This window comes from Desmodus rotundus, chromosome 7 (assembly GCF_022682495.2).
Source record: "Desmodus rotundus isolate HL8 chromosome 7, HLdesRot8A.1, whole genome shotgun sequence".
NCBI lineage: Eukaryota > Metazoa > Chordata > Mammalia > Chiroptera > Phyllostomidae > Desmodus > Desmodus rotundus.
Genome location: NC_071393.1, coordinates 18,715,495 through 18,740,795, shown reverse-complemented (window position 1 = coordinate 18,740,795; position 25,301 = coordinate 18,715,495). Strand labels below are relative to the sequence as shown.

The 25,301-nt window shown below is 48.7% G+C and overlaps 1 protein-coding gene across 4 annotated transcripts in view; it reads left to right on the top strand.

Annotated features, from left to right (window-relative positions):
- Positions 1 to 24,073, top strand: part of GRK3 (G protein-coupled receptor kinase 3) — a 113,004-nt gene extending 88,931 nt beyond the window's left edge. For all 4 annotated transcript variants that reach the window (XM_053928311.2, XM_053928310.2, XM_053928313.2 and 1 more), the window contains 8 exons: positions 6,557 to 6,623; positions 7,096 to 7,196; positions 9,273 to 9,339; positions 10,353 to 10,448; positions 14,047 to 14,209; positions 16,688 to 16,824; positions 19,089 to 19,202; positions 19,924 to 24,073. In XM_053928311.2, coding sequence (XP_053784286.1) covers positions 6,557 to 6,623; positions 7,096 to 7,196; positions 9,273 to 9,339; positions 10,353 to 10,448; positions 14,047 to 14,209; positions 16,688 to 16,824; positions 19,089 to 19,202; positions 19,924 to 20,085 — 907 coding nt within the window. In that variant the 3' untranslated portion in view covers positions 20,086 to 24,073. The remainder of the gene's footprint in view (positions 1 to 6,556; positions 6,624 to 7,095; positions 7,197 to 9,272; positions 9,340 to 10,352; positions 10,449 to 14,046; positions 14,210 to 16,687; positions 16,825 to 19,088; positions 19,203 to 19,923) is intronic.
- The last annotated feature ends 1,228 nt before the right edge of the window (positions 24,074 to 25,301 follow it).

Here is a 25,301-nt window from a genome sequence, read left to right as displayed (position 1 = left end):
AATACTTATTATTTTATAAGTATTTGATAATAATACTTATAATAATACTTATTATTTTGTAAGTATTTGAAGAATGTAGGATTTTTCCCCCCTAGAAATTAATTACCCATGATTGTCTTAGAGCTATGGGCATTTTGAGGTTACAAAAGTGGGCAAAGGCCCGAATGAAGCCATTTTAAGGTGCACATTTATTTGTAAGCATGCTGACATGAATTTGTTTTTTAAAACACAAAAATGAAATCGTGTACTTCTGTGTGCTTAGTTTGTGTTATATGTGACCCTGAGCCCTGAGCTGCCGAAGACGGTGAAGCGCAGTGGAAAGGTGATGAGATGGAAGCACTCTCAAAATGTGTTCTCCTATTAAACACTTAAAAGTTGTTAGTATTTCCATTAATGTTAAGAACTTTCAGCCGATTTTAATAGAGACCTTAAGTCCTCCAGATGCAGTGTTGGTTATCCTTCATTCACAAAGAAACGAAAAACCACTTTCCACTAAAAGTCCCTAGTCAAGATTTTCCCTCTGATTTCTCGTATGAACACGCAAGGCTGGTATTTTGCTACACTTTGCACTTTTCCACTGGAAAACCTCACTGAGTGCCACTGCAGCTTCTTACTATATTTAGCGTGTTCTGGAAAGAGGGTGGGTCTGACTTCTCCCCCCCGCCCCCAACTGGGTTCTGGGCACCCTTGCCGCTTCCCAGGACTCACAGTCCGGTTGTCTGCTCCCCCTACTCGCTTGGGAACTAAAATTATATTATTGCCTAGAGAGTCAGGTCTTGTGGGTCTTGAATTGAATTATTTTGTCTGTGGAGCCTGGATGGCCTTAATTCATGTCATCAGACTAGCTGACCTGATTAGAGAGCTTCTGCGAGGCTAATCAGAGAAAGCCACTTCCACACGAGACATCCTTCCAGCCCGGGGAGTCGCGCGTGCTGGGTGAATGCACGCAGACTCGCCTGCGTCGCTGCCTGGGTCTGCGCTAGAGATGAGGTTGGAGACACAGAGTCCACACCTGTGAGATGTTCAACACGATAAAAACCGCAAAGCAGCTCAGCTGTTGAATGCATTAATTCACAATTCAAAAATCTACAGTAAAATGATACAGGGAGACCTGCGAAAGCGTGGTGTTTGTGGCTTTGTGCAGGCCTTTATCTTGTTTAATATTGCTGTTCCGTTTGTCATAATGTCCTGTATGTTAGGGGTGATCTGGCGTAACATTGTTTTTAAAAGATCCCAGGCTTTTGTTGAGTGAACGCTGCGTGGTCTAGCATTGTGATTTGAGGTTGACAAAGTGAGTTCAGTCTCATTTGGCTGTGATTCAAGTTCAGAGTGCTGACCTGCAAGGTGTCCAGTCCTTTGGGAAGTCCTTCGGGAAGCCCTTGGTCGGGCCTGGTGGAATCACGTTCAGTGTGACCCTGTTAGAGGAGCCTTGGCGGACGGGAAGGCGTCCCGAGGTTGCTCATGAGGATGGGATGGGAGGGATGAAGAGAAAGGGCTGGAAGCCCTGGCCCACAGGGGGAGGTTGAAGGGCCTTCAGCTCGCGGGAGGCCCATCGCCTTGACAGGGCGGGAGCCGTGCTGTGCAGCGCCAGAGGCCGGGCACCTTAGGGTGGGGAAGGATTCCCGGTGGACGCCGGAGTGGCCTTTCAAGCCGCTGAGCCGCCTGGTGAAGATGGGTCCTACCTCAGAGAGCAGGCTCCTGTCCTTGTGTGGTCACCGTCTGCGGAGCCTGGCGAGGGAAGAGCCCTTCCGGTGTGCACTGGGCTGGGTTCGATGACTGTCCTCAGCGGGATTTATGATCTAACTCCAGTCTGTCGTTCAAAAGCTGTTCGCTGGAAAGGATACGGCATGGAAGCCAAAGAGCAGGGAAATATTTTCTGGCTTAATTGATTTAAATTGAATTTAGTAAGCGTTTATGAGTAACTACCTACAATACTCGAGGCTGTGCTGGATGCTGTGGGGAAAGGCAGGAGGGAGAGAAGGAGGGCGGGGCGGAAGGAAGCCACAGGCAGTCCTTCAGGACCTGGCGCAAGAGCAGATGGATTTACACACCAGGATTAGGAGCCGGGCTGGCCGTGCCAGCTTACTTGGTGGCCGTGTGCCGGGAGCTGCGCAGATATGGGATGGCCAGTTCTCGCTGGGGAGGGAAGGGCCAACTTTATGCAGATGTACGTGACTGTGGCGTAGGCTTTGGAGAGAGGGTGGCAACAGGAAGACATGGGGTAGGAATTAGACCTGCCTTCTATGGGGAGGGGACAGTGGAGACCAGGCTGCCTTTCCCGTCAGTGGCCCATGAGCAGTGGGCCGGCTCTTTGTCAGGACAGGAGGGTGTGCTGAGAGAAGGCGAGGAGGTTGGGTCAGGACTGGGGAGAGCCTGGGATCCATGCTGTGGGCAGAGGCTTTGTTCTTGAGGCCCCAGAGGCTGCTGGCTTCGAGGCAAAGGAGGGGTGCGGTCAAGCTGTTGCTCAGTAAAAGGATCCAGCAGCAGCACGGAGTGTTGCAGGGACAGGGACAGGGTGTGGGTAAGAGTCCCAGCAAAAGGCAAGGGGCGCTTGGCCAGCACCTGTCCCAGGGCCAGAAAGGAGGCCGAGGCCTTACCGCTGCTGTGGTTAGGGTCCACGGTGCTGCAGTGATTTTGGTTTTTGCTTGTTCTGTTTTCGATGGGTGCTTGGGTGTGGAAGGAGTTTAGGACGGTGCTGGTTGTTTGGATTTGAGTAATTGGGAGGATGGTGATACCATTACTGAAACCAATGGATGTGAAATGTCAGTGATTCTTATTAAGCTGATGTTTACTGAAGGCCCTTCAGAAGCAGAGTGCTGGGAGGGGGCCTGCGAGAGGTGGGACCATGCTCGGGGCCCTCTCCCTCAGTCATAGATGGAAAGATGATGTCACGTGTTCTGCTCTCTCACAAGGTGGCAAATAGGAAAACCTCGAAAATACGTATGGAGCATCCGTGCAACTTTCACACACCCAGAGAGGGAACCCCAGCACGAGGGACCTGGGAAGCAGAAGCAGGCCAAGCAGGAGGACGGGGTGCAGGGCCCCAGGCACAGGCGCAGGGAGCAGCCAAGCCCCCGCATGCTGGTGCTCCCGCAGGGTGGCCCAGTGCCAGCCCTCACCTTGTCAGCCACCACCCAGCACTGGTCCTCCACCCCGGGCTACGTGGCAGTGCCTGGAGATATTTCTGGTTGTCACAGCTGAGGGAGGGACTACTTCTGGCACTTAGCAGCCAGAGGCCAGGGTTGCTGCTAAAGCCCAGGACCGACGCCACTCCCCCGCCCGAAAGGTCAACAGCACTGAGCAGGGGAAACTGCCCTAGAGCAGACCTTGCCCTCTTTCCACAGCTGTGCAGTCAGGTTGAAGCCCTGGTCACCAAGGGTCTTGTTCGCTTCTGTGTGCTGTGATTGAGTGCTTCCTGCACGCGCCAGGGTGCCTGCCCCACTGCTTCGAGGTCGACTTGACCCCCTGGAAGAATACCTCGGGGCGGGAGAGAAAGGGACCCGGATGTGAGGACGTTGTCTGGGCTTGAGAACGTGTTTGCACGCCTGGACTCAGTGTGCTGGGCCGAGCCGTTTGGAAGCCACGGGTTGGGTGCTGGTCACTACTCTCTGGAGGTGCCCCTGTCACATGCTTAGGAGCACGCACGTGTGACGATGTGTCCGCGTTGCAGGCATGGAATTGCTGTCCTGATCCTCAGTCTGAGTACGATGTCTCTTAAGGAAAGAATCCATGTGACAATAGCCTGATCTTAAGCTTGTCACCATTGGTCCTCTCCCCGCAGAGGTGTCAGATGTGGGGCGAGAGCACAGGGGTGGTCTGGGGAGAGCTGAGCTCTGCCCGGGGTTATGGAGCTTGTTCCGTGTGGAGAGAGAGAGAAAAAAGGAGCGTTTATAAATATTTGGACAGCTATTGGCTGAGGTTCAAAATGCACGTCACACACAGTCTTTCTGGTATTCTGGAGTTCATTGTTGATGGAAGTTTTTAATCGCTGGCAATGGTGAAGGTGTTATGTTTGAGTTCGTTGCGCTGCGAATATAGTGCGTGTGTGTGTTTGTGTGTGCCCATCACTCATCGTATTTTGAGTGATTTCCCAACTTGTGTGGGGGAGCGTTGCAGCCCTCCCACTTGGCCTGCAATTCCAAAGCCACATCTGACCATCGCCATGTGAGTTGTGTGCCCACAACACCGCCTGGGGCGGCCAGAATGGGGCCTGCGCCCTGGAAGCTGTTGACAGGCCTGGGGCTGCGTCAGGGAGCAGCTGCGACCACGCAGCATCTGTCAGCACCGCCTGCTCGCTCGAGTGGAGATTCTGCCACGGGAGGTTTTCTTTCACATTTTCCAAAATAGAAACCGAGTCTTCGGTCCTGTTCACAAAGCATAATCAAGAACACACTGGAACAAATGTGCATCAGGACGTGCACTGGAAAGCCCCGGCTTTCTCAACGCCACAGCACGGAGCTGGGAAGCTGGAACGCGTTTCCCACCGTTCCTTCTCCAGCGGGCAGTGGGGAGCTGCGTTTATAATGCGGGAGTGGGAGTGGGAGTGATAGGGCCCATGTGCCGGAAGTGTGCCCGCTTTCTAGCTCTGACTCCAGCTCCCGCGCAAGCCTCCCTCTGGCCTTGTGAAAAGCGCTTTAAATTTAGCACAGGGCGTTCCTGTCGGGGCACAGCAGCCTTCCTCCGAGAGGGCCGGGGCGCAGCTCTCCTCCGGCGTCAGGTGCAGGCGAGCACGTGGGGTCAGGAGCCCAGTGGGGTCCTCCGGCACTGCAGCCCGGAGCTGAGCCGCGGGGTTCGCAGAAATGCAGAGGTCGTCACACGGTCCCTTTCACCGTTCAGGAACTTGGTGTAAAGAGCTGTGTCAAGCAGCAAGGCCAAGGTTGTAGTAAGATTTAATAATAAACTTCCTTTTCTCTGGACTCGTGAATGTGTTCCTGTCTATGTATTTTGCATAAAAGAATGATGCTAGTGTTTTTCTTCTTTAACATTCTAGTATCTTATACATAACAGATCAGTACTGTTTGCTCTTATATTCTATTTGCTTTTCAAATGTAGTAATCTTACCTTTTTGTCCTTGGAAGCAGTTAGGGTGAAAAGAGTATTTCTAATCAAAATTGGTTTCAAAGATTAGCCTATGTTTGCTTGGTACTCAGTCTCCTAGTTTAGATTTTGTGTTTTCCAAATTAGTGCTTTCAAGAGATGGAAATTACTTTGTATTTCATTGCACGGTAAGAGAGAAAATAAAGCGTGAGAGTGCCCTCTCTCGTACAAAAGGAAAATTAAAATATTTAAGATAATAAATGCTCTGCAGAGTAATAATCTCATTACCAGATGACCCAGTACGTAACTTAATAATTCGGTAGGACGGCCCAATCAGCTGATAAGTCACAGTAAGCGGTAGTGCAAAGATAAGTGGAATTTTAGTTTTTTTCTCAATCCCAATGATTTGTGTGATTAACATTCTAATCCCTTTTATAGTTAACTTTAAAATACTTTACATAAACATCTCACTCAGGTTATGTTACATGTGTCTTATAAATAAGTCTATAGGATTAGTAATTTTACAGGTGTGTCTCACCATAAGAAAACTTAATCATATATGTACCTCTTCTTTAATTTTCAAATAAAATAAGTAAATAAAGCCATGGTTTTCCAACTTGCATGTTAACTACTCACTCTTAAATGCTAAGATTTCATGTAAAAACCAGCTTCTTCAGAGTTTTAAAACGTAAAGAGTAAGAATAATTTGTTCTGCAGGGTTTATCGAGCAGACACTCACTTCATAAAGTAAGATTCGTCTTTATTCATTTCACAAACGGCTTCTGTACGGGACACCCCCTCTGCCGCTCTGTCCGCACTGCTGGCACAGACATTGGGTGCCTGCTCACCATCTCTGTGAAGTCCGAGGCATGATGCCCATCGGCAGGTGAAGCAGTCAGTCCTAAGGTTTACGTGACCGGGTCACAGCCAAGTAAACCGCCACGTCACACCTTGAACCCAGGCTGTCTGACAAGGAGGACCGGTCTCCCCAAGTGAGAAATGAGGGAGCAGCCTCAGAGCTCTTTGTGTGGCTCTGTTCTCGTCAGAGGAAGGTGTTGCTTAGAGTTTCTGGTTCCCTCTGCGGTTTGGTTTGACCGCGGTTCCTTGGGTTGTTTGAGTGACTAATAACCATTTTTCTAAACACATTGCATGAAACTTACTGTCTCAAACACTTAGGTGACCGGTGTTGTATAAATGGCTCATTCTCGAAACTACGTGCTGGCCGGTCATTTCTCTAATGGTATTTTGGATTATCAGTTGGAGCACGCTTGCTGAAGTGTGTTTTAGTGCCGAGGCGATCGGGCAGTTCTGATGGGCACACACACGCCTGGCTCTTTCTGGGCCTGACACGCCTGACCGCCAGTTTGTGGTCTGCAAATGGCAAGTCTGGGGGGCTTTTGTATTTCTGTAGTTTTGCATGAATAGTGACAGAACACAGTTCTTTACCCAGATATTAGTCAGTGGTATGTGCTAAGTTAGCTGGTCCCGTATTATAATAGAGTGTCTTTCATTTCTGCAGGCACAGCCCTTTCAGACAACATAAAACCAAAGACAAGCATGAAATAGACCGGATGACGCTCACCGTGGTAAGGGCGTTAAAGACTATTTTGATTCAATTTCATGTTTCCGGTACGACCAGTGTAAAATTTTGCTCCCTTAAAACACATAACTGAAGGCACAATCCCTAAAAGAATCTGAAAAAAGAAAAAAAGTAATGGAAATAGATGCTGAGGCAAAAATCAAGATGTGCTAACAATCAGTAAGAAGAAGATGTAGAAAGTCAAGAAGACTGAAGAAGTCAGACAGAAGGGAAACTTACTGAGATTCACTACAGTGAGGAGACCTCCTGATTCTTTGCCCTCACCTGCCCCAGCCTGTGCGTTGACTTTGAAAGTGATTCGTAACCGTTTTGTTTCTTAAGAGGAAATACTAATTTGTGACGCATCTGTCATTTTTGATGACAAGAAATTAGTCAAGAAATGGCCTTTTCCCTCTGGGCGGCTGTGCAGGCACCATGTCCATGGACACGCTTTTGAAACTGTGGTCTCTTCTCCCCAGAACGTAGAACTCCCAGACACCTTCTCCCCCGATCTGAGGTCCCTTCTGGAGGGCCTGCTGCAGCGAGAAGTTAGTAAGCGGCTTGGCTGTCACGGAGGCGGGTAGGCTGGCCCTTCTGCCTGTCGGCATCTTGACCCGGGAAGCAAAGCAGTCGTTTTCAGTGTGTGTCAGAATCCCCCCTCGTCCGTAAAAGTCTTCCCTTTCGATTCCAGGGGGCGGGAACCACGTGAGAAATACGTGTGGTGTTCGTGTGCTTTGTAATTAACAAGTTGAAGGAGTCGCTAACTTTTTAACTTCAAAAATCGATCACGTAGGTGGTGGAAGTGGATTCCGATACCACGTAGTTCATTTGATTGGGTTTTAGTGGTGATCAGTACCAGCTCCCTGAGGACTGTGTTTGCGCCTGTGGCAGGTGACGTTCTGATCAGGTTCTCACATATTTTCTCTGCTGCTAACGGCCATCTTCCACGTGCTTTCTCCCCATCCCCGACCTGCCACCCTACTCACCCCCCCACCCCAAAACCAGGAAAAAGCCCCAGGAATACCTGGGAAGCTTATAGAAGACTTAACACAGACCTTTCCCGTATTTCTCCCCACCCCCAGACTCACCTTGCATAAGAAACAGCTTTTAACCATATGTTATGTATGTATGTCCTATGTGTGCATGTGTATTTTGAAGTAGCAGATGTGCGTGTACATGTTAGTGTATATTATGTAGGTTGCTAGATAATGTGTAATATGCATGTTTATTAACTCCAGAAATTTCCAATTCCTACTATGATAGATAACAATTTACCTCCCTCATTACCTTCCACACAGCCTTCCCTTTCTACCACCTTCTCAAAAATAATCAAAACACTGTTTTTGGTTCCTCTTCTGCCTAACCTCTGTAGCTTTGAACCACAGACTTACCCAGTGGTGCCTTGTTCCATCAGTCACAGTGTCTCTTGAGTCCCCACCTTATGAAACTAAGGTTTCACCATTCCTGTCTTTGTGGTCTTCTCTCCCGCTGACCAGTTTTTGTCATTGTTAATTTTGGTGTTTTTGTTTGTTGGGTTTTTTGTTACGTTTTGTTTTTAAGATTATTTATTTATTTATTTATAGACAGACAGGAAGGGAGGCAGAAAGGGAAAGAAACATCGATGTGTGGTTGCCTCTCACACGCCCCCTACTGGGGACCTGGCCTGTACCTCAGGAATGTGCCCTGACTGGGAATTGAACCAGCAGCCCTTTGGTTCGCAGCCTGGCACTCAATCCACTGAGCCACACCAGCCAGGGCTTGTCATTGTAAATTTTGATTTTTACGTTGTCAACTTGATATTACTCCCTATTCTGTAACCATTATCAATCTTTATGCTTTGCACATCGGTCAGTTTCAAAAGTTGCAAACGAAGAAGTAGTATTTACACTATAAGGCAACGTAAGCATGTCCATTACATAGTTTCTGCCACGCCTGGTACTGAACCTTAGGGTCCTGTGTGTCATCCCCTCCATGAGGAGAGACAGCCTGCCCCTCCTGAGCACGCATGCACAATTCTTCTAGGTTTATAATTCTATTCAAAACAAATATTTTGTGCTTTGTATTTCTATCATTTTATCTATGGTAACTCTAAGGCATTGCTATAAATCTCTCTAACGTCTAAATCTCCCTAATTCTTATTTACGTTTGTTCTCATAATTACAGAAAAATAAATAAATACATAACCTGTGAAAACTCCCACACTGGAATAAATGTTCCAAATAGATTATCGTGTGGGATCATATTCCGAGCTTCGATGTGCAGCATTTCTAAATGTCACAGTGTTCCCTGCCAGTGTGGCTCAGAGCGTCGAGCATCGTCCTGCAAACCAAAAGGTCACTGGTTCGATTCCCGGTCAGGGCACATGCCTGGACTGCGGGCTTGTGCAAAAGGCAACTAGGGGCTGTTTCTCTCCCTCTCTTTCTTCCTCCCTTCCCCACTCTAAAATCAAAAGTAAAAATAAAATTAAAAAAAAAGAACCATCACAGTGTTCCCTGTGTTGCTTTGAAGGAAATATTTTTCCTTTCTCTCTTAAGGAACTGGAAGTAATTGTTCTCCTGTTTTCCTAATGGGGGACCATTTTTGCAGAGTATTTCTTAGATTTCCAGATGCATGCTCACCACTTCTGTGCCTCTTCCCCCCCTCCCGCCCCCCGCAGTGCACAGGAAGTAAAGGAGCACAGCTTCTTCAAAGGCATCGACTGGCAACACGTCTACTTACAAAAGGTATTGCCCGGGGAGCCCCCGCCACCCCCGGGTCTGTCCCCAGGGCCCCCAGCTCCCCCACACCCCGGCTTCCCATCCATAGTGTCCTCCTTGCTCTCCTGTCCAGGTGTGGCCGGGTGGTGGGCCTCCGCAGGGCCCGCCAACTGCTGCCTCTCCATTTCCCAAGTTTAAACATTTTGAAAATACCCTCTGTATAAATTAATAAATGGTGAGATGGAGCTGTTATCTTGCTAATTCAAATGTCCATATAATTGAGACTTTTTTAGCTTTAGCTCATCCTTTTGATTTCTCATCTCAGTGTGTGACTACATTTTTATATTTTTCGATGTCAAAATGTACAGTAAACCTTTGTCGTGAACTTCCATACACTTTCTAGCCCAGGACCACACGATGTAAGAATTCACATGATAGCACATCAGCATAAGTCCCTTTCCCTATTCTAAGATATTTCTATATTCTCCTTGATAAGGAAAACACCCCAGACTAAAGGTGGGGTTTTTTAATATTGATTATTAGCTTTGGGCTTGTTTTTACATGAACTCAGACTGTGGAGGAATAGTGGTCCATTAGTCCTGCCCGATCAGAGCGAGAGGCCAAGCTTTGGTTTGGTCAGCATCAGCCTTGGGGCCTGGGTGGGCGTGACGCGCTCTTTCTGCCCTGCTGAACTTCAAGACCCTGGCCAGTGAACCTGGTCCCGCATCACCTGGGGAAAGGTGCTTCCTTAAAGTTTGAGCCGGGAGGGTGTGCGGTCTTGAGCCTTCGGTACACTTAATAATTATTTAAGACTTTGGACATGAGTCTTTTTTTTTTCTTAAATTTGTCTAAAATCTGAGGTCCTTGGGGCCACTGAGTGCAGAAGCTCACCTGTGGAGCAGGTAGCGTGCTTTGTGCGAGCCTCGCTGCAGTTCTGTGGAGGGAAGCATGCTGGATCTTCTGCTGCCTTCTCTGCGTGCAGTGGCGGGTTGGGTCGGGGGTCACCTGGTAACCGAACCTCATTTCTCTGGGCCTTCCAGTACCCTCCCCCCTTGATTCCTCCCCGGGGAGAAGTCAACGCTGCCGACGCCTTCGACATTGGCTCCTTTGATGAAGAGGACACCAAAGGCATCAAGGTACACGCGTGATGTTTGCTTTCAGCTGTTCTGAAGGGTAGGGGGATTTATCTTTTAGTAGAAAGCAAACTTTGTGGTTGTTCTAGTATGGGTCCATTTGTGGGATGTAACTTACAAACGAACATCTGCACGTTTGAAGACTGTAGAAGTCAAGGACCTGAATTGGTTAGAAACTCAGAAGGGTTGGGGGGGGGCTGATAACGTTATGTTTGATAAACTGTGACCTGGTCAGATTTTTACTGATTCGCATGTATTTGTGATTGAAATAGCACTCGAGTGTGTAGGAAGCGGGACAGAAAACAGGCATGTATGGCAAGCACACACCTTCTCACGCCCAAGACCCAGTCATCTCACTTCTTCTAAGTGTTCAGATCCCTCTGCGTAGGATAAAAGGTGCAAACAGTGTGAATCACCTTGCATTTGTCAATCAAAAATGAAATAGTCACTGTCTTTTAATATAATCCTCTGCATTTTTCAAGCTTTTGTTCATGTTACTGTTTTCCCGCGTGGACAGGTTATAATTAGAGACAGTGAGTCATGAGAGAGCGTCGCCCTCCTTGGGCGGCACCGTCAGCGGGGCTCAGTGCGTGTCACGCTCTCGGCTGCCCCAGGCTCTCCCCACGCCCTCCCGGGTGCTCCCGGTCTCCCCTCGGCTGCCTGCCTTCATAGCCTTGTTATCTAAGCCCCCCGATTTTTCGATTTTCCCTACCAAGTAGCACCCCCTCCAGAAGGCTGCAGTGCTGTTAACACTCACAAACACACCAGCAAGCTGCAGGTGAAAGACTGACAAGTGCAACGCCGGGGCCTCGCAGGCGCTGTGACTAGTGATGCACGGATCGGAGCCAAGCAGGACATGGGTGCAGGCAGGGTGGGCACGTGATGGAGGAGACGTGGAGGCTGCCGGGAAGGCGAGCAGCCAGTGACAGCGGCAGGAACGCGTGAGGAGTGACAGGTGGGGCTGGGGGAGGAGGGGCTGAGTTGTAAAGGCGCCTGGGGTGTTTGTGGGACCAGCTTCCCAGGAGTGGGACATTGGGGGAGGGGGAGGAGGTCAAGGCCACTTCTGTGGTCTGGAGTAGTGCCTCTTGCGGGTGACAGCTGTGTGACCGGGACCTGACATGGGCACCACCAGGCATCCTTTGTGTCCTGGAGAGACAGCGCGAGTTGGGCGTGTAGGTGCCAGCCCACAGCAGAGCTATGGGGAACCGCCCACTTCCAGGGTCATTCAAAAGGCCCTCTGCTGTCCCAGCAGAGTTGTGCCATCAGACGCACTGCCCTCCATGGTGGGTGCTGGAGATAGAATGACTGTCGCGAGGGAGCCCACGAGCCTTCATGAGGCTAAGAAGAGATTCTCGTACTAGCAAGTTTGTAAACCATAACCTGGGCTTTGCAGCCAGGCAGACTGGGCTGAGGTCTGCACTCGGTAGCCGCGTGAGCTTCGCTTTCCTTCCCTGGAAAGTGACTGCATTCATTGCCACGGGTCTCCGAGCACAAATGGCACAACCGTTGAAGCCTCCTGGCACATTACGATGCTCATGCCGGTCGCTGCTGCTATCACGGTTTGGGCGCTTCCTGACGAGCACGCTCACAGCAGCCGGGAGTGGCGAGCAGCTGGGCCGCAACTGGGAGGTCCGGGCCGGGCGGCCTGGTCTTCGGGGCTGTGTTTGAAGAGACTGTCCGCTCTTTATCCTTAGAAGCAGCCCAGATGGTAAATATTTTTTGTAAAAGCTCACAAATAAAGGTAGATGTTCTTCCTTGTTTTAGTCATTTTTAACAGCGCAGAGCGGGTCACACAGATCAGGGCGCTCTGAACTGGCGGGGGGTGGAGCGGGTTCCTGTATAAAGCAGAGCTGGCCGTTTCGGAGCAGCTACTTTGACAAGGACTGTTTTTACTTCTGCCACACTCTTCAGAGTCTCTCCCGGTGTCCCTAAGCCCAAGGTGCTCTTCCAGCCTTGGTGTTCTGACTGCCTCACTCACTCACTCACTCACTCACTCACTCACTCACTCACACACACACACACACACACACACACACACACACACACACACACACACACACACGCCTCCCCCTTGAGTGTTCACAGGGCCGGGTCTGGACGTCTGGAGAAACCTGAGAGGGACACTCTGTGAATCCAAGTGCCCCTAAAATCAGAACATGATTGCAGCGGGCCGGGAAGAGCAGGTGGGGGCACCCCAGGTCAGGCCCTGGGTGCTCGTTCTCCTGGTGTGACGTCAGTCGGCCCCAGGCTTGTGGGCTGGTGCCTCACCCTTGCTCGTTCTTTCTTCTCCTTCTAAATAACTCGCCTGTGGTAGTATTGGTCCAGTATAGATGTCCCTTGGTCATGATGGGTTCCATCCCCGTAAACCCAGTGGTACGTTGAAGATACTGTAAGTGGAAGATGCGTTTAACACACCTAAGCTGCGGAACATCATAGCTTGGCTTAGCCCACCTTAAACACGGCTGGACAGAATCATCTCGCTGCTGCTGCCCAGCATCATGGCATCTTACCACAAACCCCTTGCTCTGCGAAAGATCAAAATTCAAAATGTGAAACATGCTTTTACTGAATGCGCATCACTTTCACATCGTCGTAAAGTCGAAAATGCGTGAAGTCCACAACCCTCTTAGGTTGGACACCACCTGTGCTTGCCTCTCCGGCAAAGCAGTGAGCAGAGCAAGTTCACAACGGGACTTGGGCTTCGGAAGGACACGTGTTGATTCCTCTCAGTGGGCTCGCTAGCCTTCCTGTCACAAAACTACCGCTCCAGTGTGGAAAGCCACGTTCTTCCCTCACGTGCAGAGTGCAGCCTCGCTCGGGGAGAGGAATGGGGAGGTCTGGGTAGGAGCGTGGGGAAGGGACAGCGAGTGTAGTTTCCATTCCAGCTCCTCTGAAAGGCTGCCGTATTTTGCTGTGTATAGTGCACACTTCTTTGCCCAAATTTTTGAGGGAAAAACAAGGATGCGCATTATAATAATCCCAAGTATAATGTGCACCCGTGGTTGTGTGCATCACACACTGCAAAATACGAAGTTGCCTAAACTCTCCACGCACCTTGAGCTTTCTGCTCAGACATTTGACGACATGGGTGAATTTGGATCAGCTGGAAGGTTCGTGGAATGAAAGGTAGGTTCAGCCCGGCTTAGATTCTGTTTTCCTCACTTTCCACGTTGTTTGAAGGTGATAGAAGGGTCTTCTGGCTTTTCCCTCTTAATTGTTTCTAAAAACTGCAGGAGTCTCTTTGCAATGCAAAATATCCGCACCATAGGTGACATTTTATTTTGTTGTCAAAACCTTTTAGTCCTTCAAATAAAACCCTATGTTTGGTAGCTTTCGTCAGCAAAATGGAGTGAAGGTCGCTAAGAAAATCGGTGGACCTAACTGACCGGGAGCGAGGGTGCGATTGCTCACCTGTCACAGCCGTTGGGGGGTCCTGGTGGCTTGGTTGTCATGAGCAGAGACTTGTCACAATCAATCAAACATTCTGAACGATTCTGTGCCATCGTAGCGTACGTGCCTGTGTACAGTTAGGAGACTTGTGAATCTCTCGCCTTTGTAAGCATGCTAACTCATAAATGCCTCCGTTTCTTTCAATACTAAGCTTCTGGACTGTGACCAAGAGCTCTACAAGAACTTCCCGTTGGTGATCTCCGAACGCTGGCAGCAGGAAGTGGTGGAGACCATTTATGAAGCAGTGAACGCAGACACAGATAAAATCGAGGCCAGGAAGAGAGCTAAAAATAAGCAACTTGGCCACGAAGAAGGTGAACCAGCTAATGTCTCTCAGGATGTTCTTAAGGCAGTGGGTTTTCAAACCGTCCTATGAAGCTGAAAAAGTATTTGGGTTACAAAGTGCTCTCTGGTAGAAACGGGGGAATATCATAAATTGTTTTCGTTCTGTCTGTCTTGGAAGGATTCAGTATAAAATTTCAAAGGCTCTAGTCAACATATAAATGAAAATGCGTGGAGACAGTCGGCAGTGTTGTCCGCGTGTCCTCCTGGAGCGCTGGGGGCTCCTCAGGAGGTTTTCCTGGAAGGGTGAGCGTGACCGGGTCAGGGACAGGGCCAGGGCCGCGTGGCACCGGCGCACCCTGTTCTGCTGAAGCCTCTGCCGTCGCTGCCTTGCCGTGCTTAATCAATTTTGAACGAGAGGCCTGCGTTTTCACTTTTGGCTCAGCCCCACAAAACGTGGCCAGTCCTGGTGAGGGACTTGGCGTTGCATGTCACTTGTGAGGAGAGACACGTGTGTTAACACGTTCATATTACAGACAGCATTAGGAAATGCCAAGTCATATCTGTATTTACAGTAGTCGAGTGCCCCATTAGGGTTTTCAAAGTGGAATACGTAACATCGGATATTAAATAGGGCATTCATTCTTGACTCCCTAAATGTTGTCACTCTTTGATTGTTCTAAGATTCTACAGCTTTTGGGTATGTAACTGTATTGTGATTGATGATTATGGCCCGATACCCTTTTGCTTTGCCTCTCAGCAAAGACCTCTCGAGCGAGGTTAACTGTGTAACAAAACGGCCTGAGGCAGTTCCACATTATGGTCACTGTGGCGAGGGTGGGGGGGCGTCGTGACGCTGCCTTATGTGTTTTGCCCAGCGCTTCCCAGTAGCGTTTGTCATCGGCCGAGAGAAGTACCCTTGGTCCTCGATGAGTCGCCCCTTGCACACAGGCCCCGGAGTGTGCCCGGGGGCCAGTCCAGCCCTTCCCCTGTGCCCACCTCCATTGTCCAGGGAAAGGGGCTGTACCTCTGAGCTCTCCTGTGAGAAAAGGTCAGTTGAGGCCACTCTGGACAGTCTTTACTGTAGCAGGTCTCACACAGAATTGATGAAGTTCTGTCAATGTCAATGGTCATTTGCTCCAGGGATGGCCATGGTGTCACCAGAATGTGGACAAATGAGACACAGAAAAAAACATACCCCTCAATGACCTTGCTGAAGTGTTTCCTTTTAATTAAATCCGTAATTAGAATGCCTAACAAATTAATGAATTTATCTTCATGTGTAAGTAATTAATTTGGGCACAACTGGGTCTCAGTTGAAGATCTCAGAAGTCACCTTCACAGAACAGAATCGTCCAGGCTTAGATCTCTGAAGTCAGAACGCAAGAGTTCGACTTTAAATACACTTTAGAAGTGCAGACAGTTTTCCATTGAGAAGACACATCCGTTGCCCCTCCCCAGTCCGCCCTCCTGTGGTTCTTCTCCCGCCTGCTCGCATCCACTGGACGCAGCGAGGGTCTGCCCGTGTGCCTGTCCTCTGCGTCTCCCGCCAGAGCGGAAGCCCCCTGAGGGCGAGCAGGCTTGTGTCTGCTCACTGCTGAGTCCACAGTGGCTGGAACACGCTCAGCACTTTGCTGCTCACTCACTGTTGAATAAATGAATGAGAGTGAATGACTGATTTTAGCACAATCATCCAAGCTTTTAAGGAAGGCAGAGCAAACCACTTAAAGCGAACCTTTCTCTTTTTTTTTCCTTTTTTTTTTTTTGAGAGACAATATGTCACTATAAAAAGGTACTCAGGATACAACATGAGTGTAAAGGAGCTTGGTCTCTATACATAGCCATATATTTGAGAGATAAATACAACTTTAAGTCAAAGAATAAATCATTTTGATCCTTGTGTTACTTTGGCTTAGTAGGACATGAAAATTCTCAGTGTTACTATCTAGGAAAAAAGGTAGATTACAGAGAGACCCCAGCCCCACACAGAGGCAAAGGTACTTGGGCCATAGCGTGGCTCCGATCGCTCCCTGTTCTTCAACGCTCAGAGCGAGAGCTGAAGAAACCTCTGTTCTTCAGATTCCCAGTTCCCGTGCTTGCAAAGACCGAAATAATAATTTCCTCAACAGACGAACGACCAAGGCAAACAAACAAAAATGCACAGGCACAGCCGACAGTATGGTGGTTCCCAGAGGGAAGCGGGGCGGGGGGGACGTAGCAAAGGGGGGAGGGGGTCAGACAGGGTGACGGGAGGAAGTCGGACTTCGGGCGGTAAACACAGCATACATAGGTGGCATGTAGCGTTCTGCACTGGCAACGTACTCACGTTACTGGCCAGTGTTACCCCAGTACATTTAATTTACACATTTTTGGCAGGAAGCCATGATTTCTGTAATGCCTATTGCTAGAAATTTGATTTTTCCAGAAAGTGTGTAACTCTATTTTTTTCCTACGACTAGTACATTCCGTTTCAGACCCTGTTTAACTCACGGATGTTTTCTGCCCCTCAGATTACGCTCTGGGAAGAGACTGCATCATGCACGGGTACATGCTGAAACTGGGAAACCCGTTTCTGACTCAGTGGCAGCGTCGATATTTTTACCTCTTTCCAAACAGGCTTGAGTGGAGAGGGGAGGGCGAGTCGCGGGTGAGTCTCCTGCGTCTTACCGAGCCCTTACCGCCTTCATACCGAACGTCGCATGCTATCCCGCATTGCTGCATGTTTGTAACATAGCCTCCGAAGCTCTGTGCGTCGGTTTTAACTCGCATGCATGAGATTTTGACATTCAAACGGTAACTTTTAGATTTCTAAGTCATGGAAGCATTTTGTGATGTCTGAAAATGGAATGTGTCGTTCAGTGAGGTCCAAAGCAGACAGGTGTGAAGAAGGCTGGAGAGCAGTTGGGTAGATCCAAAGAGAGAGAAAATACCTAGGACTTTGGGTCAAACGGAGGTGTTTAAATCTACTGCTGAGTGGCCCGGGGACTTTGAGGCCATTACACTGGCTCTCTGAGCCTCAGTTTGCTCATCCGCAAAGTGGGGGAAATAGAAAGCATAACAGCTGTCACACTCTTTTGCATATTTACCTTCAAGGGGGTGCTGTTAAAAAAAGTCATTTAATGTGCAGCAGCCCTTGGGGGTTCAACTCATATTTTATGAAGAGGGAGCCAGGGTGTAGAGAGGGAAGGTCTGGCACCCCCAACCCAGCTGGACGGTTCCGTGAGGGGTGATCTGACCGGGACCTGCCTATGTAATCGGCATCTCCCCTGCACAGCTGGCCTCCTGTAACCAGGGACAGCTGACATGAGGGAGAGATGCTTGGCCCCAAGGCCAAGTCCCCAGACCACACTCCCTTTTGTCCCTGCCTTGTCGGAAGCTTGTAGGTGGATTCCTTACAACAGACAGGAAGATACAGCTGCTCTGTAAGGCCCTTGAGTGAGCTAATGTTCATGAACAAGATAAAAAGCAATTCTGTCTACACTGTCCCTTCCAGCAAGCCAGGCAGCATTTATTAGGCGCCTACTGTGTGAGGAGCCCAGGGCTTGTCGCCATGGGGAAAATGTTACAAGGGTGACTGAGGTATGGGACCCGTCACAGTAGTGCCCATCCGTTCTCCAGCGGGCAGCAGCATGGGAAGAAGGAAGCCCAGATCTTGGTTAGTTGCCATGGGATGTGTTTTTTAAAGCCCGTTGGTGGACGTGCTGTGTAATTACAGTGGCTGTTACATATTACATTTTTTTTTTATTGTTGTTCAAGTACGGTTGTCTCCATTATCCCCCACCACTCCCCCCCATATTACATTCTGTATAAACAAACAAGATCTTCTCACTGTTACTAATGCCATAAAAGACATTTTCTGAAAATTCATGCAACTAGGGTCTCAGTTACAATTATTAAGACCCTTTGTGGGGGGTCCTGAATTATATACCTCAGGTGCTGCTAAGTATCATATAGTACAGTGTGTAATATATATTGTACTGTATAGCGCCGTGTGCCCTTAGCACCTGAGTTATGATTCATTACAGTTTATCATTATGTGTGATTCCAGATAGCGAGGGCCTGGGTACACTGGGCAGTGCTGTGCCCTGTGAACAGAAATTGTCCCACTTTTCAGCATATTTGAAAACTGAGTAAAAATCTTCCTTTGTTTAACATCAGATGCAGTTACTTAGTTTTGAAAGAGTCATCGTTTAATGTTCTGTGTGAGAAGCTACATAGTTCGCACAGGTGGATTCGCAGGTGTCAACGAGAACAAAGCAAACGTGAGCGTTTGTGATGGTGTCGTTTCCATGTAGGGTTCCTGGAGTATTTACCCAAAACACGTCAGATGGTAAGGTGCCCAGGGGACCACAGCATTCCCCTTAAGCAGTGATGCTATAGACCTAGCGTGACAGTCTTTTAAGGATGTCGCCTGTATTTATTACATCGTTCTGACGTCATCGGAGCAGCGTTAGCTGGCGAGCCCTCCCTGCCACGCATTTTCTGGGCTGCTGTTAATCCGCAGCCTCACAGCACGGCCCTGGCTCCCGTGAGTCACGCGGCGGGCGTCCTGCTCCCCCGCCACTTGGCTGGCAGAATTGAGAGGAGTGCGTGGTATAAAAATCTGTGCTTCGAAATCACTCAGACACCAGGCCTGTGTGCAGGGAACAGCTTTGCTGCTTGGCCTTCCAGGCACACCCCTTTCTTTGCAGGGTGGTTTGTGTTTTTTGTTTTTTGCGCTGTGGAGATTTGAACCTGTGTGGGCCCTTTGTTAGCCATCTCGCCCCACTTCCGGAACGTTATCAAGGAAAGAAAAATGCCGAATTTCTTTTGTTTCCTTTTTCTAAGTTGGTAGTTCTAGGTATTTTTTACGGATTGAACTTAAATCATGAACGATTTGAAGTAATTGATACTTTTTATTTTTATGATTAGCAAAATTTGCTGACAATGGAACAGATTCTGTCTGTGGAAGAAACGCAGATTAAAGACAAAAAATGCATTTTGTTGAGGATAAAAGGAGGGAAGCAATTTGTCTTGCAATGTGAGGTGAGTGTTTATTATTTTTTGGGTGCAGTTGAGAACAATGTCTGCCCACCTATCTACCTTCAGAAAAGACGGCGGCCTGGTAATGAAACATTGTCTCACCCGTGCCTTCTCCCGCACAAACGTAGCGAGACTCGGCGCCAGGTTTGCAGCAAGTGAAATTACTTTTAGAGAAGCAAATATTAGCACAGGGGAGGAGGAAGTACGCGAATTCATTTGATTACCCTATCTGGAACTCTGGCCAGGAACTAATAAGGGCCTGGAACTTTATTTGTTACATAATCTTCCAGATCTTTCGGGCATTTTTGAGTTTGAGGCTAGTCTATTTAAATAAAGGTAAGATACCAAAGGGACCAGTAGTACATAGAAAAATGTGTTTAATCGCCTCGTTACTGCCTGTGAAGATGTGTAAAATTCGTCACAACTCCTCGCCTACGATTGTTCCGGCTGGAGTTGTTTCGGAAACCAGAGAGCACAGGTAAGCTCTCACCCGGCGGATGCGTGGTCTCAGTGGGGCTGTGCGAGGATTGTCTGTGGGGGCTTGGATGGCGCTCCCTCCTCCGCAGGGACCCCCAGCTGACACCCCGCCCGGGGGTGGGGCAGAGGAGTAGAGTGTGCTTTCATGGGGAGACAGGTCTGAGGCCGCCGGCCACTGCCAGCAGCGTCCACGTGTGTCGGCACAATGCGGGAAGCTGTCACGACCTCTCTGTGTGTTTCCACTTAGAGTGACCCCGAGTTTGTGCAGTGGAAGAAAGAGTTGACCGAAACGTTCACCGAGGCCCAGCGGGTGTTGCGGCGCGCCCCGAAGTTCCTCAACAAGCCTCGGCTGGGCGTCGTCGAGCTCTCAAAGCCCCCCCTCTGCCACAGGAACAGCAATGGCCTCTGACACCCAGGACGGGGAGGGTCTTGGCGCAAATGGGGCCTGAGGAAGTCCATGCCGGCTGTTTCCAGCCCTTGAGGTGGGGCCTTTTGGGGAAGGGCAAGGATCAGAGCATGGATTCACTCCTTTCCGGGGTTCTTCCACCACTGGGGAGATCTGGGACGCCGAGATGCTCCTGATAGGAGTTGTGACCTTTCTCAGGCCCGGGGTCGGCCTCCCTCCCTCCCTGCCACCGTCACATTATCCACATGCAAAACTACTGAAGAAAAGAAAGTTTTTTCTTTGCTACACACTCATTTTGGTATCAGTGAACCTAGAACTTGAGATGATTCCTGCTTATCTCTTCGATTTTTACGTCTGATATCAAACATATCTTTGACTTGGCAAGATGGAACTTAACTGTCTGCAGTGTTGGGTAATCAGTTGTCCCAGTGTGGCCATATTTTATCTATAAACAGTCCCTGCTGATTTGTATGTCTTTGCTGCATACTGCTGGGGGTGGGGGCCAGCCGGGTGTCTCTTCCGTGCGCTTCAGACGCGACTTTGTGTCCTGGGGCTGAAAGCTGAGGGCGTTTCCTGCGAAGGCGGCACTTGGGCCCCCACGGGTGTGCTGCCCCCACGGGTGTGGGTCTGCCTGTGCCGGGGAGCCCTCGGTCCGCAGGGAACCCAGGGAGCGTGCCCGCGGCGGCCCCGGAGTCCCTCAGAACTGACGGCACTCGGCAGTAGATCATCAGCAGTGTTTACAGAGATTCTGAAGGAGATGCAGTTGGGTTTTAAATTCAGGGCAATAACGACTTCCAGAAATCTTCAAGTTTGTGGGCGAGTCTGTTGGGTGTCAACTCTTAGGCTGTTGTGTGACGCGGTAATTCTGGATCCTTCTGCCTGACCTCAGAAAACATATCAGCGATGGACATGTAAGGGAAGGAGACTCTGTTTCACCTTTTAGTATAATTTAAAATGAGTTCTATTGAAAAAGGAATGAATGTGTCAAAATGGGTTGACTGTGTATGTGGACTTCTATGTTGTCGTTTATCTGCCATGAGTGGCCAACCCTTCACACCGGGTGGGTGGTGCGGTGACGGTGACGTGGGAGCGTGAGGACTGTCCCCCAATCCCAGTGGCATCGGTTCCCCGCGGCTCTTTCCACCGAGAGTGCCCGCCCTCCTCCCGCCCCGGTGAATGCTGGCTGATGCGAGCAGGTGTCTCCCAGCAACGTCCTCCGAGTCATCAGACGAAAAATTAACGATGACGATGATTTCGGACGTCCACTTATTTGTCCTGTTCTTAGTGCAATTGCGTTGTCCATTTCCAGTTAACTCCTAACAGTATGCGTAACTTGCCACCCCTGTCGTCCCGTCCTGGGAATTCTTAGAGGTGCCACGTCTTTCCGTGTACAGGTCTGTGCTGTGTTCATCGGGGAAGAGAGTACTGTTCAAATGAAACTCTGTTTTGAGAGTTGGGAAGATAATTACTGAGTCTTTTATTTTTCATGGGAGTTACTTTGGAAAAGAAATTTGGAGGGTCGCCGTCCATCTCAGCTGTTCACTGGCGTTTAAATTAACACACGTTCTCCCGCCTGCTGTTTCCAGCATCGGAGGAGGGGTGTAGCTTGCAGTCTTGGTTGGAAAAGGGAAGAACAGTCCTTAAGTTCTGTTTAAAAACAAAAAGGCCAAAAAGCCCACTGAGACGGAAGAGCAGTTGTTCGTAAAGAGTGAGCGTCTTCCCAGCATGTTGCTACCCTCATCGTCACTGCACACACGCGGGGAGCGCACGGAGTGGAGAAGGCACTTGGACCCCCTCAGGGTCTGGGCACAGTGTCCCACATTTCCTCCCCGGGGCACTAGCTTCACCAGCTCGCTTCTCTCTGGAAGGTACAGTTGTTGCTCTGGAGTGGAAGGTAAGGTTCATCTCTTGGAAATTGAGAAACGGCTCATTAGAAATGCGAATGGGAGGATGGCCCAGGAACCCTGACACCTCCGAGTTAACCCAATAAGCTTTTACTCTTCCCCCAGCTCACACGTGGTGTGGAACGGCGTGCCGAGAAGGGTGTTAGGTGGGGGAGGTTACTGACGGTGCTCCATGTCGGGGGGCAGCTCACTCAGGCAGGGCTCCAGGTGTGTTGGGGCTCTGGTTTGGCGGTCCTGTGGAGGCCGGTTTTGTGTCTGCCGGGGAAAGTGTTCTTGCTGCCAGACGGGAGACACCCCTGGGGTGGTGTTGCTGCAGGCTGTTGGTTCGGAAGTCCAGGTGTATGTGGCTGTTACAGATGGTTTTAAGTGTTACATCGTTCCCAGATGTCTGACCCTTCCCATGTTTGGACCATTAAAAAAGACAGAATTCTGCACAAGTTGTTTCATTATTTTAGAGATGTGTATATGGGTATGTATAAATGGTTGGGATACTTTAACACTGTCAAACAAGATGATTGAATTGATACTATTTTTATACAGTTATGTTATAATAAGTCTTTAATAATTCAGAGGAATTGAAGCAAAGTCTAGAAATAGATTGTTTTAAGCTGCTATACAATATGTGTGCAGAAAATTTAAAACTTTCATGAATCCAAGGATATTTTTTTTTAACCTAAAACATTCCCTTTGGTGCATTTATCCCTCCCGTCAGTGGGGCTCGTGATTTTTTCTTTTATATGATGTTTAAAGATGATATTTCAGCAAAACTGCTAGGAATTAGCTATGATGTCACTGCTACCGCAGACGGTTCATTACTCGGTCTCTGATTGGTCAGTTCACTGAAGCTGCCATTTCAAATTCCGTGTCTGAAAAGAGAGGGCCAGAGGTCAAGGTGCACCGAGGAGAGGAAGCATTCGGCTGGAAAAGACAGCCACAGACCTGGAAACGAGAAACTGGACCCAGGAAGACGGCAGCAACAAACAGCTATCTGTTTGAAGCAAGATTTATTTTGATTTGCAGTTTGAAATATACCATAAGGTATTAGAAACAGCTGTTTAAAGGCCCTCACCGGCCATTAAAAAAATACCATTTACCAATTAACAGTATGATTCAACTAGATTAAAAAGACCAAAGTGTGCTTTTTTCCGTAATGATTTTTTATTTCATCAAGAATTATAGTTGGACCAATTCAAGACATTTGACTTGTCAGTGGAATTGATTTTCCTGATGTTTCAAAATTTTCACCTATAGAGGGAAAAAAAGCAAAATTCTCCAAGTTGGACTTTTTTTGATTGATGTAAGTCTGTAAAAAACCAAACAAACGTGGAAGTGTGTTGGTTTAAGATCATACTTACCTTGTGTGGTTTAATCACATGTGATTTTTTTTCTCAGTCACGCTCAGGGACGTGCTTCGGTGCCATTCAGAGATGCTCAATGAATTAACTGCTCCCCATCCGGTATCCTTGTTCCCGGACAGGAGTTGGGCTTCCCTGGGGCCTGTGCCAGGTGGTGGCCGGAGGGGGGTGGACTGGGTGTCACAGAGAGAACAGTGGGAGAAATGGGGGTAAAACATTCCCTTGCCACCATGAAGCATCCTCATAACAGAGAGGTTGACTGGTGATTATTTTGAGACCTGGTCGCTTTATTTTTGAACATGCAGCTGCTGAAGTCACAAAGAGGTCCTTTGCTGTCTCAGTGAGAACATTCTGCAGAAACGAAGTTGCTACCACCTGTCATCGAGCATCCTTGGGAAGGCACAGGGGACCCAGTGCTAACGCCCCGTCTTGGTGTGTGTGCCTTGCAGCCGCAGGGAGGGCCAGAGGTGGCGTCTGGGTGGCCGTGGGTGCTGGTGCATTCACCTGTTGGTCAGTTTCAGACATGGTTGCAGACCCATCGAAATTGCAACAAAACCCCGGGAATAACGGGACTGAGCTTGCTGCTTAAGCCACACCCATTTCTAGAGTGAGCTTTGATTTTGATTGTTTACGTTTTCGGAACTCTTATTTCTAAAGATCTAACATGGTAATGTTGACTGCAGAGGCTGGAATTAACTTAGATTGTGTTAATACGATTTTTAGAAAAAATATCCAGGCCACATTTAAAAAATTTTTACTGTAGAATTAACGTCAGTTGAACTCTGAAATGATAATCCTTCCTTTTTCTCAAGTCAGAATGGGCTTTAGATTTCCTTTGTCCTCAAAGATAAAGAGGAACAGATTCCCTCTCACGGCAGCATCCAAAGGCCTGAGGGTACCAAGGACCAGCCACCTTGCCACCTCTGGGGCCCCACTCCTGACATGCCTAGGTTAGCGCCGATTGGTACACGTGGCACCCCACATTTTAAATTGCCTTTATTCAAACACACACACACACACACAACAGAGAATGGGTTAGCAGTATATGCATTTCATCAAAATATAGAAAAAACCCTGCATTTTAGAATGAAGTAATTCATATTCTTAGATTTAACTCCCCTATACCTAACAATCTCAAAATCATCTCTGAAAACTGGTAATGATGCTTCCATTTTTAAATATCGTCCTAATATAAAATGCAAGGGTACGGAATGGAGAAATATCTCTAATCGTGTATTTATACTGCAAAGGACTTGAAATTGGATTTGTTTCGCGGCTGATTGTGCTCCATGATGTATATATTGTACATGGTTTCTAAGCTGGACGCTGGCTGTTTTCAGTTTGATTGTTAAATTGAATTTTCCTATGTTCTAATGAATCACAATAAATAGAGTTGGCTCTTTCTGGTCAACACAAAGATCGCTCAGCCACATGCACATAAAACAAGAGTTCTACTTTAGCACAAAAGCATTTGACATTATTTACTGCCTCCTTCCGCTTGTTTTCATTGAAAACACTCCCTATCATTTCTTCCCCTTTTTATTTCTATAGTTCGTAATTTAAAGAAATGGCAGTCCTTTCTGTTTTTCCCAAATAACATCGAAATCCCGCATACAGCAAGCAGGGCACACGTCGCCCCACCGCCACGGGCTGTTTCCAGCAAAAGGTCACCCTCCGGCCTGTGCCGAGGGCAGGGCGCACTTTGAGTGGCATCCGATGGCAGACGCATGGGAGTCTGCTTTCCTCTACCTCTTCCGAAGGCCTCCGAATGCTTTGCTCTCAGCTGGCTACTGATAGAAGAGTCTCAGTAAAGCATTCCTTCGCTGTCACCATCCCGGTGACGTAGATTTGGTTGTAAAGCCCTGGTCTTGTGTACGTGCCCCAGTGAGCACACAGGTCAAGTTCCCTTCAAGGTCAACCTTCAGGAGCTGAGGTTGGCCTGCAAAGCATCCTTCCTGTC